Here is a 13,493-nt window from a genome sequence, read left to right on the forward strand (position 1 = left end):
GCTCGTCTTCATGAAACTGGGATTTAATATTAGCTGACAGCAGTGTAAGCCCAAGTATCCTTATCTGGTTTGAGAAAGACATTAGGCGGCTTAGTCGAAAATGCCAAGGGGTTGTGGACCCGAGCCAGGTGAACTACCTATAGGAAGTGGAAAACGAATCGACAGACCGTAAATAGCGGTAACCTGGTAGTCGTCAATAAGTGCCCACAGGTCAGTGGTTAACCCTTGCTCCTCTGATTTCCTCCCACCATAAAACCAGTCGTCATGGTATTAGTCAAACATTCTTGAGCAGGAAACACCAACGAAATTCATATAGAATAAACCTTTCCGAACTGTCAATCAGGAGTATGCAATTGACCAGTCATAAGCAGTATTGTTGAAAATAGATCAACCGAGTATCCCACGCATTGGTTACAAATGTTCCACCTTTCTGTGACGTCATGACGTCACAATTACTTTCACCGGAAATGGAATGAAAAGTAACGTTGTCACGAGAAGGGGTGGTGGGACATCGGATGTATTGGATCCATCCATTTAATATGTTTCAATTTTTAATGATGGTATACTGATAAACACGATAAAGATATTCATCCATCGAATACATCGGAAAATATATTTATTTGAAATAAAATAAAACAAAATGCAGAAGAAAACTAAGTGTCATATCAGTCCCCTGGAACTGCTTGCGATTCGATATTATTTCCTAAAGTACTCTGGCAGAGTACTCCAACCTTCAGATTGTTCCAAGTAATCATTACATACTGATTGTTTCAACAAATCATTACATACCGATTGTTTCGAAAAATTATTACATACCGATTGCTCCGAGTAGTCTTTACATACTGATTATTTCAGGTAATGTGTGTGTGTGGGGGGGGGGGGGGGCTCCGTGGCTCAGTCGGTTAGCGCGCTAGCGCAACGTAATGACCCAGGACCCTCTCACCAATGCGGTCGCTGTGAGTTCAAGTCCAGCTCATGCTGGCTTCCTCTCCGGCCGTAAGTGGGAATGGTCGTGGGTTTCCCCCGGGCTGTGCTCGGCTTCCACCCACCATAATGCTGGCCGCCGTCGTATAAGTGAAATATTCTTGAGTACGGCGTAAAACACCAATCAAATAAATAAAAAAAAAATTTCAGGTAATCATCTCGCTTATCCTATAATGACAGCACCGTGTCCGTCGACCTGCAAGGCAAATATTTGTTATTAATAAGAATCTTGTGCTAAACTTCAGGGACGCTTTTTTCTTTACCTATGTGATTATTACTCTTCAACCCACTCAAACATATTTCTCTGATTTGAAGGCGATTAGGTACATGGGTGCAGTAAACCGAATAGGCCCTCAGGCAAACCATCGCACCCTGTACCTGATTAAACACTTCCCTGAGAGCTACAACAACGCGAACATACAACGTCAGTGACCAAGGGTTGATGATCTGAGCGAAGAAACCGGTACCAACAAGCAAAGGCCATGGGTCCCCGCAAATAACCGATGAGACGTTCTTACCAGCAAAGACCCCGGTTCTCCGCAAATAACCCGTTAGACGTGCCAGTCAACAAAAGCCATTGTTTTCCGCAAATAACCATCTAGACGTGCCAACCAGCAAAGACCATTGTTTCTGGACAACTGAAAGCCTCGCAGCTACAAATCAGTTATTTGTGTATAAACTAATTCATCTCAATACCTATTACATCCCATGCACACCCAAACATCTGCAATTTTCATTCCTATACATTCTCCTCCTTTTTAATTCTTTTGTTGCTTCCTTTAAATTCCGGTATGCTAAATTTACCTTATAGACCTCGACTAATGCGAATATATCGTCTTCCGTGTCCGGATTTGTAAGCCAAAAATCCGAATTTCTAGGACCCCTCTGGCCAAAATGGCCATCTGATATGACTCTTGATTCTGTCTTCCATTTTCCACTGTTCTTTTTCTGTACCGAGAACAGAAGGTCGTTTCCATGATGTTCTGAAAGGTAAAGACAGTATAAAGTGCTCCGAAACACAGATTACTATGATAGGACAGTCTGTTTTGCAGAATAGATTGTTTTATTTATTTGATTGATGTTTTACGCCGTATTCAAGAATATTTCACCTATACTATAACGGCCACCATTGTGATGGGAGAAAACCCATGGCCATCCGCAGACCGCTGGCATGCCCCTATCATGTACGCCAAATGATTAAAATGTGATTACAACACATTTGTTTCATACTCAATATGTGCATGGCAGTCAATCTTCGTTTTAGTTTTTCCTCTTAGTTCTTTTGTAAGGTTTTCAAAACGTTACACGCTTTTAAAAAACATTACAAACCAGATAGATGAACCGCTTACCTTACTCATTCGGAATGTATATATAATACATTGCTATATGTGTTACTATCAAGAAAAGACGTGCAAGCTAGATATATGCACTTTGATAGCTTCACCCTCAACACAAATGGAATACTGGTCACATTGGTGGCTGTCATGTGTGGTGTCTTCAGCTTGGCGTTCCAGTGATACAGCACTTTATGCCAAATACTGGCATGGGCTCTCTACAAGGAAATGCGGTCACGATATGACCAAGACGTGTTGAGAATGACAAGAGCACATATTTATTTATGTATCTATTTATTTGTTTATTTCATTGGTGTTTTACGTCGTACTCATGACTATACGACGGCAGCCACCATTATGGTGGGGAGGAAACCGGTCAGAACGCGGAGGAAATCCACGACCATTCGCGGGTTAGTGGTAGACTTTTCCACTTGTGGCCGGAGAGGAAGCCAGTATGAGCTGGATTTGAACTCACAGTGACCGCATTGGTGAGAGGCTCCTGGTCGTTGCGCCGAGCAGGCGTGCTAAATAAGAATCAACATGACTGAATAAGAGTCTTACTCGTTCCGTCGTAGTGCATCTCCCAGCGGCCATGCCCTTGATCAAAATACGCCACAGTGACCTTGACATGAATGGATGATCTAAGAGGCAGGCCTCCCCACAAGCCTGTATCTAGCTGGAAATGCATCTCGTTTTTGCCCGAGCGGTGGTCAAACCCTCGAGCAAACCGCCCATATGTCTCAGTAGTTATGTTCCCTACTCGCCACCACCCCACACTTGTCCCCTCCGGATTCAATTGGTGCAAGTTGCGTTCGTAGTTGCCCGGATGTATTTTGACGCCGACGTCGTTGAAGTCTTTCGCCGTTCTGCTAGCCATTTCCACCCCGACGGCCGCGTGCTCATCATTTAGCACTGCTCCGTGAGAGGAAAACGCCTTGGCGATGTTTTTCATCCTGTCCACATTGGGATCTGGTTTAGCTCGCGTGTGATGACGATTCTGGTAGACCGGACCGTACTCGTGCTCAGGGAATCGATGGATATCCGTTGTCTCCAAAGCATCACGAAGCGCACAGAATCCGCCATGCGCCGTGCGAAGCCGCTTGTCCCCAACATGGCGGTTGTAGAACTCAAATGCTTGCCAGTAAGCCTTATCTTTGAGAACTTTAGCATGCATGTTTTCTATGTCCAGCCCGAAGTCCGCCGAAGACGCCAACTGGGCAAACATGTTCATTGCTGGCGCCTTCTTCCAGTACCCGGCCTCGAAGCTGTTGGCGCTCAACTCCGATCTGGCGGCCACGGGCAGGCTGTTCTGGACAGAGCTGAGGGTTTTAGTCAGCCAGGTCAGCTCATCCTCGTAGTTCATTTGGTACCCGTGGCCTGCGTTACCGGCTTTTCGCCAAGACCCAGGGCAGTGCTCAGAGAGCCAGTCGTCCATGTCCTTTTTTGCATTGCCTTGGTTAAACAGCGTGTAAATGTGAGGTTTAGTGTTTCCGAATAACCCGCACCAGTGGATCATCATTTCCCTCATGTAATCCTGCCATTCGTTGTGTTTCGGGTTGTCGGCGGCGTTGATGGGATTACCGTGCCAGGGAATAGCATCATCCGTTGTGCCGAAGCCTGCTTGAACGAACAGCAACTTTTCCCGAACGGCTTTAGGCAGAGTGTCGATGTGCTGCCGTACTTTAGTGACGTACCGTTTGTAGTACATCTTGTACTTGTCTGTGAAATAATACGGGTAGGGCCCGGTAGCTCCGGCTGGCCCCGCGTGGTCCGTGTGAACCTTATGTGTCACCCCCTTTGTGTAGAGCCACTCGGGAGACCGCTGACCGCTGAACACCACTAGACCTATAGAGAGTCCCATGTCCGCTATTTCCTTCAGCGAGGCGTCCATATCGGACCAATCCCAGTGGTTTTCCTGCGGCTCGATATTTTTCCACTGAATCCCTGTCATCTTTCCCATCATTGCCGGGCAGTCTGACTTGGTCACGTGTCCGTAGTATATGTTCCAGATACCAGACACCTTAGCAACCCTTTGTACCTCATCTTCCGAAACCACAGCGTTGAACAAAAGCAACAACAATACAAACAATAGAAACACTCGCCCCATATTTTACAGGGTGAAGACGCTATCAACTGGATAGGCTCGAAAGTCTGGCAGACAGAAACATCTCATATTAGTATCACGTGGCCAATACGTAACCCAAAATTCTTGAGATAATAACACATGGTCAATTCACAGATAAGGAGCAGTACAGTGCAAAAATGATAGTTTCAAATCAGAAGACCAAAACGAAATCTCGAATTCACTCTTTCCACATACACGTGGCAATAGCTAAAAGTGGCTCAAGTGAAATTTGATGACACACATTTCCTGTGGATTGGTTAAGACGTACAAGAGGAGAGGATGAAACTTTAAAGTGCCTCATATATTGGCGGTTGGAAGACGAATGTCTGTCTCGACGCATAGATTTATTTATAACATCACAATTGTACATGTATTCTGAAAAATGTGGTTTCCAGTTTTGAAAAAATTTGTCACATCGGTTGAATTGGAGTGAGGCAGGTTTTATAGGTTTGTATATACATGCATCTTCGCGAGAACGATCTCACAATATACAGCTGCATCTAAAACTGGACAAAGATCAATAGCGTTTTTGCGCCGTTTCGTAACCTGTACGTTTTTTAAATACATAATCAGCCGAAAAGCTCGTGACTTCCTATCGATATATTATTATTATTAACTTTCAATACAAAATATGGTTAGTTAGTATTTTGATATTCCTTTGTTACCAGAACACCATAACTGTTCCGCACATGTTAAAATGCATTGATTTGCTTCCATCGTCCCGTACAGCGATGACGTCATGGCACAAACGGACGTCATCATGATGTCGTAACGAAGCTCGAAAGCTCGAAGTTTTATTGGTGTGGGACGCTGAAAAAATGCGTTACTGATGTTCCCTCGATCAGTCGCCTTGATTACCCACTCGGCGTGTCAAGTTTCTGGCCACATTATTTAATATCCCTAGGGCTTACATCGCCGTGTCTTTGTTCCTAAATCCTGACTACAGTCTTGCATTCTTTAAACGTAATTGTTAAAATGATATAACCTGTTAAAATGCTGCACAATCTCCATCTTAAATGCTGAACCACGTAACGGTTGCTTGATAGTGAGTTTACAGGGTATTTTTTAACATTGACAATGTGACACGTAGGCCATAAAGATGCTTTTTGTCCACTGTAAAACTAACACTCTTGAAAGTGCCAATCAAACATTTAAAATCCTTTCCCTCATCCATTATTGAAAAAATGTTAGATTTAACATTATTACAGTCACATATAGAACGTCAGTTTTAAGAAAGGATAGCCTACTCTCTAAAAACTACTGTGTACCAGTGATACCCAGTGCTGTGGCAAAACTGCACAACCTCATTATTGTGTGTACCAGCAGTACACAAATTGTGTAATTCATGTAACACATCCACAGTGACTTGTGTATATGTGTGTGTGCTGCTGATACACAAGTGGATTCAGAGTGGATGTGCTAATTTGTACACCATTCGGTTTAGAAAGTATAAATGGGGGCACATACCCCAGATATATCTATACAGTGCTCCTATTGGTCGGGGTAAACGCGTAAGTGGCTATGTCATGAGGTTTCGGCTGCTTAAAGAGGCCAGTCTGGAGATCTATGACAAAAATTCATACTTGCTAATAAAATCCATTTTTTTTTAAAGAATGGCGCTAAATAATGCCGTTTAGTAATCATCAGACTCATACATTGTTAAAATGATTTTAAATTTGTAAAACTTTATAAGTTTTTGCAATTTTTATTACCAAATTTGAGCGGTAACACTGGCACAGACGAGGCTACTCCCTAATAATAGGAAATATTCGACTCGATTTGGGCTGATCGATATCCAAAAGTCTCAGGTATAACCTCTTTGAAAGCATATAGCCTGTTAGCAGTTGAGCTTAAGTCCCAAGATTGGTTTTGCTAAGATTTAAGCCTGACCTTTGATAGACTTTTGGGCAACCGACCCCTCCCGCGGTTCTGGGATGTACCCAGTCGTACCCAGTTTTAAAGTCATAGGTTTTGCCCGAAATCCCATCCTAAACAAAACATTGATTTTATACAGCCTATACAGACGGTGGCCGTAACATTTCACATGGTAATTTTGTTTTCTCATTTTGTCAGTAATTTCAAGTTTGAATAGCACAATATTTCTTTGGTAAGATCCAAAAGACAGATTATATATCCTCGACGCTCCGTTTTGATTTTTTATTTTTTTTTTATTTTCTTATTTATTTTATTTTTTTGTCATCGTTGACTACTGTTTATAGGCTACACAGTATCTGCTAATACACAGTTTTTCTAAATTTGTGATTGTCATGTCAGATGAAAAGTACATGTATAGGTTTATGTGTTTGAGAAGTTCCTACCACCAAAAATGTGTGAAAAATCTCACCATGGTGATGACCAAAACGGCACAACTATATATTGCCGTACCTCGTACAAAACCCATTGATCATGCACAGATGACTGAAATCCGTGTCTACATTGGGTTTCCAGCGAACTAATCACATCTAAAACATCGTAAAGAAATAGTCCAAAGCAATGAGAAAGTAGTTCAACAGAAAACTTATTCTGTAGAACTGGGATGGGCTGTGTTTACAAAGGTTGATCAAACTGGATTAAGGAGGTGATGATGGGCGAATAACGTGCCTGAAGCAAATGGGAAAATCTACTTATATTAGGTCGATTACTGCCCCTTAATGGAATTGCTGGCTGCGACAGCCCGCTACCCAAGAACGGAGTTTACAGATCAAGTCATGTTCGGTTGGCTTGTTTTCCCTCCGGCTGCTCACACCCCTTCACGTTGCCTATATCCGATAATAAAGTTAGATTTCGAAAAGTTGGTGCTTTCTGCAAATTAATCGAATGCTCTCACCGGAAATGATAGGTAGAGTGCCCTCCCTTTTCGTGTGGACAGAGCGTGAGGTTCGGCACGTAAATTACCCATCATGCCCTCGAGTATTATAGGCCTTACACTTCCTCGCGTTCTCGACGAAGTCTGCATACAGATTTACATCGCGCCTGTGGTCATCTTGCTTTGTTAGTAACCTAATATACGTCTGTGATTGCTTTGATCGTAGACTGGGTCAACTTTGTGCTCCCGACCACGGGGTACCCTCTCTTATTTCTTTATTTTACACTCAAAAAATTAATGTGTAAATTTCAACAGAAAGTCTGTTATTTGAGTGATGCTAGAATGTATTCTGTTATTGTGACACTATATTGTTTCACATATGAGTCAAAGGCAATTCATTTGCGTATTTAGCTGAACCATCTCAAAAATTCTGAATTTCTTTCGGCAGTATTTTAAGAATACTCAAGAATATGTCACTTTAATTACATTCGATAACTCAAAACAAGTGTTAGTAAAACTGTTGGTAAAACAAATGTCCTATTATTTAAATATATTTCTTATCAAAAATATGTTTGTAACAATGAATAAGAGAACTATGAACCAGATAAAAAAAAAGGAAATTAAAAGGAAACTGAACACATAAATAGTGAAACTAAAACTAAGCTCTTCCGAAGCAGATTTACACGTGTGACGAACGACAGTGGAAAATCTCTGCGCTGGTACCGTGTTTCTGCTAAAAATTTACTGCATGTGGGTTTCCAGCAGTAAGTGCGATGAGGACTTTAGTCAAGGATATCACCACCATATTAACTGGATAAGAATTCTTCACGCTACAGCCGATGTGTAGATGCCTTTTCGTCCTTTGACGCAACTTTTAAATATTAATGTGGCGAGGAATTCCTAAAGTTATTCCCTACCAGGTATGTGCCGCCTTGTTCGCTCGCTTTACATCACTGCCACCACTATAGACAAGCCTGACATTTGAAGCTGAGAAGCTTGTTTAGGCTTAGCCTCACGACTGGAGTCATCGCGCAGAACTACTTAATCAGCATTTATCAATTAAATTGTTTCAGGTGTTGGTTGGAATCAGGTTGAACATACCTTTAGATAAATAGAGTGAATGAGTGATTTACAATTTTTTAGTCATATGACGACGAAGCAATCCTTAGAGTGTATGTAATGCGTCTCCTTCTTGCAGGCTCTTTTATCTAGTTCTGTTTCACTGAGACGACTTACCGAAGGCAAGTAAGTCGCCCCGCCCGACCCATTATACTGATACAGGTCAACCAGTCGTCGCACTATCCCCTTCATGCTGAACGCCAAGCCAAAGAAGTTAATGACATACTGAGCTTTCCTATATGTGACAACAATGTGACTATACCTGTAGTACATACGCTTATGCCTGCATATACCTCTATAAAATAAACCCAGCGCAAAATACTATAGTTGAAATAGGAAACTTTGTACATGTATAATTTGTCAGCTGAGGGTCAGTGAGGGTGAAGATGTGGAGAGACTTGAGTTATGCACCGGTATATAGGCGTACAGTGTTGTGAAGACCTATAGTTTTGTCATATGATGTGGTTACATCTATATGTGAAACGGACTAAAGAGATGCATGATATAGACTGTACAGTTATGAGTGACTAGTAAAAGTTGTTTGCAGTTACAGACCGGTGTTCTTCGATAATTTACATGTGTACAACACATGATATGGTGTCAGAGTGGTCAGACTAGATAGACGAATGGCCAAGTTCGAACCTCCAGAACCATTTTCGTTATTAGCACACATTATACAGACCAACGGAATGGATAGAGTGGCGAGACAGGTTCAGTCGCTTCAGACACGCGACAAAACTCCACAAGGAAGATGACGACGTTCAAGTTAGTTCGCTGATCTATGCAATGGGATCACAGTCCGAGGCAATCCTCAAATCGTTTGCTCTCAATGACAATGACAAGAAAGACTGTAACAAAGTTCTGCAGAAATTTGATGAACACTTTGTTCCCAAGCGAAATGTGATTTTCGAGCGCTGCAGGTTCAACAAATGTGTGCAGCAAGACGGTGAAAGTGTTGGAACTTTTGTGCGGAATTTGTACACGCTAAGCGAACACTGCGACTTTGGTGATGCCAGAAATCAATACATACGAGACCGACTTGTTATAGGATTATTAGACGGGCAAGTATCGGAACGATTACAAATGAAAACGGACTTAACATTAGATGGTGCAATTGAAACAGCTCGGCACTCAGAACTAGTTAAAAGTCAGCGAAATGAAATTCGGTCAACCTCAGCATCCGCCGATGCTATACGGGTCACGCAGTCCCAGGCAACGCCTATAGTCAATGCCAGAGGTAGAGGTAGCCAGTCAAACAGACAAAATACGCGTGGCGGTGCCAGGCCTAGACAGAGACAATCGCAGCAGAAAAATCCAGTCGGTAATCGTTGTACCTGTTGTAATTTATTACATGCACGTAATAAATGTCCTGCTAAGAATGCGGAGTGTAACAGATGCCACCATATTGGACATTATGAACGATGCTGTCTAACTAAAAACGTTGACATTGTTACTCATCAGACAAGCCAGCTACACCTCGACAATGGTTATAATTTCCTTGGAGCTGTTAATTGTGTCGACTCACAAGCAACCAACGCAGAGGAACAACTTTTGACAGTTATTCGCTTTGTTCAAAATGGATGGTCTGAACACGCGAGAGATGTACCTGAAAGTATCCGAGATTACTTTTCTGTACGTGAGAGACTGAGCACAGTCAATGGACTTTTGACTTGTGGTATACGTATTGTGGTTCCAGCGAGTTCTCGAGACGAGATCTTGGACCGAATACATGACGGACATTTAGGCATGACTAAGTGCATACAACGGGCCAACCAATCAGTATGGTGGCCAGGATTAACAAAGCAGATCCAGACTAAAGTTGCCCAGTGTTCCTACTGCCAGATAAACAGACCTAGTTTACGCAAGGAACCGCTAAAATCAACGCCGTTACCTTCGCGTCCTTGGCAACAGTTAGCCGCAGATATACTGGAATTCAAAAGTAAACATTACTTACTTGTAATCGACTACTTTTCGCGATACTTTGAGTTAAAACACGTCCCGCGATTAACCAGTAATGTTACTATTCTCAAGATGAAAGAGATTTTCGCGCGATTCGGAACGCCCGAACAACTTATTACTGACAATGGTACCAACTTTGTCTCGCGAGAATTTAGAGAATTCCAAACCGCGTATTGCTTTCAGCATATGACAGTGAGCCCTTATCATCATCATGCAAATGGTGAAGTTGAGAGAGCCGTCGCGACCGCGAAGAAAATATTAGGACAGAAAGATCACTTTCTTGGCCTAATGACTTACCGTTCTACGCCGACGCAGCCTACAGGATGTAGTCCGGCGGAACTTTTAATGGGAAGACCATTAAAAACAACCCTCCCCATTCTCACCGAAAACTTAACTCCAAGGTGGCCGAACTTTGAGAAGGTGAGAGAAAATGATGATAGAGCCAAATCGTTGAATGAACGCTACTTCAACGATCGTCATGGTGTACGAGAACTTCCTGAACTGAAACCAGGCGACACGGTTCGTGTAAAACTAGACAATGAGAAGGGTTGGGTGACAACGGGAATTGTCACAGATAAGCTCCCAACACCGCGATCTTATAATATCGAAACGAGCAGAGGCAAATACCGTCGTAACCGTAAGCATTTAAAGCCAGCTCCAGGTATTACTTACGAGATGACCCCACCGGAAGTTGACCCACTTGATGACTACATGCAGGGAACCCCTATTGTAGGAAATCAGCCTCAAGCAAATCAGCATAGTGGACGTAAAGTCACGCGCTCTGGACGAGTGGTCCGACCTCCAAAACGTTACGGATTTGATTGACATTCGTTTCTAGAAGTTCTGAATAAGTTTACAGTTTAGCAGTAGTTAGCAATGTTGCTGTAGTGTAGTCAAAGGACAATACATTTAAAAGTTAATAGGCAACATTGAATTTAGATTTCTTCCATGCAGTTTGCTAGTTTAAGTTTGAAATTATATACTCAAAGACTTTAGTTAACTTCAGTTAATAGATTTTAGTAGTTGACAAACGTTTGATGGACTTAAGAGGGGAGATGTCATATAATGTGGTTACATCTATATGTGAAACGGACTATAGAGATGCATGATATAGACTGTATAGTTATGAGTGACTAGTAAAAGTCGTTTGCAGTTACAGACCGGTGTTCTTCGATAATTTACATGTGTACAACGCATGATAAGTCTAATACAAAATTGTACAAATTCAGATCAACCTATTTTTCTTACCCCGCCTTTACAAAATATGATATGCTAACAGGTGCTAGAACCCTCTTAAACAAATTCGGATTTTTTCCTTGTGTAGTCCAAAACATTGAACGAGCAGGTATATGCACGTATATATTCTGAAAGCTAAAACTCCTTTCAATCTTTTGTATTGCTGAAAATAAAGAGAAAAGTGTAACAAATATGGGAAACTGTTTTAAAAGTGCTGATTTTTTTGCCAATTTTCACTTTTCAAACGCATATAAACTGACGGCCAAAAGAAACTTTACACAGAGTTCAAATCAATTTATTTTGCGAAAGCAAAATACAGGATGACTGAAGCCTAATATACTGAAAAGACCAATGACTTAAGATACTGAAAGTCTTTAGTAAGAACGGACAAAGCAGCCCTCAAATCATTTTACAAGTGAACGAACAGAGCAAGAGTAGAAAAATAGCCATTCCATCTTGGTTAACAATGGGCCTGGCGTTGTCATGCTGGTACAGGACACCACGTGGCTGCTGTTGAAGGAATGGCAGGACAACAGGACGTAGAATTTCATCCACGTAACGTTGACCTGTTAGGTTCCCGTAGATCCTGACCAGTGTCCGTTACTCTCCACAAATCTCACCCCACACCACCACGCTGCCACCACCAAACGGTACCACCTTCTGGACGCATGATGCAGTTGTTCGTCCGCCTTTTCGACGATAAACTCGCTGTCTGCCTGTTCCATCGGTTCGGAACAGGCAGAAGCGGCTTTCATCCGTGAAAAAAACACGTTGCCAATCACGGCGTACAATTCGAGCCCATCGCAACCTATGGCGATGATGTTCGGCTGTCAACAACTGCCGTCTGAATGGTCGATAGGCCCTAATTCCGTGAGGCATGAGTCTCCTGGACACGGTCTGCCGACTGACCCGGTAACCTAAGGCATTAATTTACGATGACGTCACTGTCAGGAAGTGGTTCCTCAGGTGTAAGGTGCGCAGGTACCCGTCTTCTCTGGGCGTACTTACCCTAGGCCTGCTTGTTCTTGGCCTGTCCGATGTCTGCCCTGTCTGTCTGTAACGTTGCATCAAATTTGACACAGTTACATGAGAGCAGCCGAAGGTCCTTGCAATGTGGGCATGGGTGGCTCCCATGGATACCATACTCAGGGCCCTCTCGCGTTGTTCTGGAGTCAATCGATGCATTACTTTGGTGGTTTTTAGTCAGTGTGAAAGTCCAGCACAGTTGCAGTTGCGGCCATCCATGGGTCACGTGATTTTTCAACTGTCTTCGTTGTCTCAAAGAAATTCGTGTGGGTGTATATGACGCTTGTCGTACATGGGAATATGCTTCGTACAATGTTTGCCTACCATAATTTGGTATTAATTTGGTGAAAAGGCTGGTTAAATTTAACTCACGGAGTGGTAAAGTTTCTTTTGGCCGTCAGTTTAGTTCAGACTTTACACTAAAACAGATTTTAATGATTTTCATGATCATTTAAAGTCAAAACTTTCAAAAATTCTGAAACTTTGAAATATTTTATATTTTTTACTAATATCTTTAAAACTATAAGAGTTTTTCGGTTTAATATGTGCAAAATGTTCCTGTGTTATGCTGAAAAATAAGATACATGTACAAATACAACTCAAAAATAGAAAAGTAGAACATGAGAAAAATTCGTCATTAATTCGTGACTTGTCAAAATGTGAAGACATCAACCGACCCATATACCCATGTATAAAATTTTTAAAAATTATAAAGTGACAGCTCTGAGGAAAACCTGCTAAAATACGTTTACATACCAGAATACGTGTATAAAAACCTCCCCCGAAGGCACACAGGTGAGGTGATTAAGGTTGTTTTTTTTTTGGGGGGGGGGGGGTAATATTTATAAGATCTGTACAGTCCCCACATGGGCAGAGGTATTCACAAGAATGCAATGGTTCACAA

The 13,493-nt window shown here is 42.2% G+C and overlaps 1 protein-coding gene across 1 annotated transcript; it reads left to right on the plus strand.

Annotated features, from left to right (window-relative positions):
* The first annotated feature begins 9,154 nt into the window (after positions 1-9,154).
* LOC135464872 (uncharacterized) lies at positions 9,155-11,152 on the plus strand. Its single transcript, XM_064742441.1, has 2 exons — positions 9,155-9,689; positions 10,065-11,152. Exons 1-2 carry the CDS (start codon positions 9,155-9,157, stop codon positions 11,150-11,152), a joined length of 1,623 nt encoding a protein of 540 aa, XP_064598511.1.
* Positions 11,153-13,493: the final 2,341 nt, after the last annotated feature.

Source organism: Liolophura sinensis, chromosome 4 (genome assembly GCF_032854445.1).
Source record: "Liolophura sinensis isolate JHLJ2023 chromosome 4, CUHK_Ljap_v2, whole genome shotgun sequence".
In the NCBI taxonomy this organism is placed as follows: domain Eukaryota; kingdom Metazoa; phylum Mollusca; class Polyplacophora; order Chitonida; family Chitonidae; genus Liolophura; species Liolophura sinensis.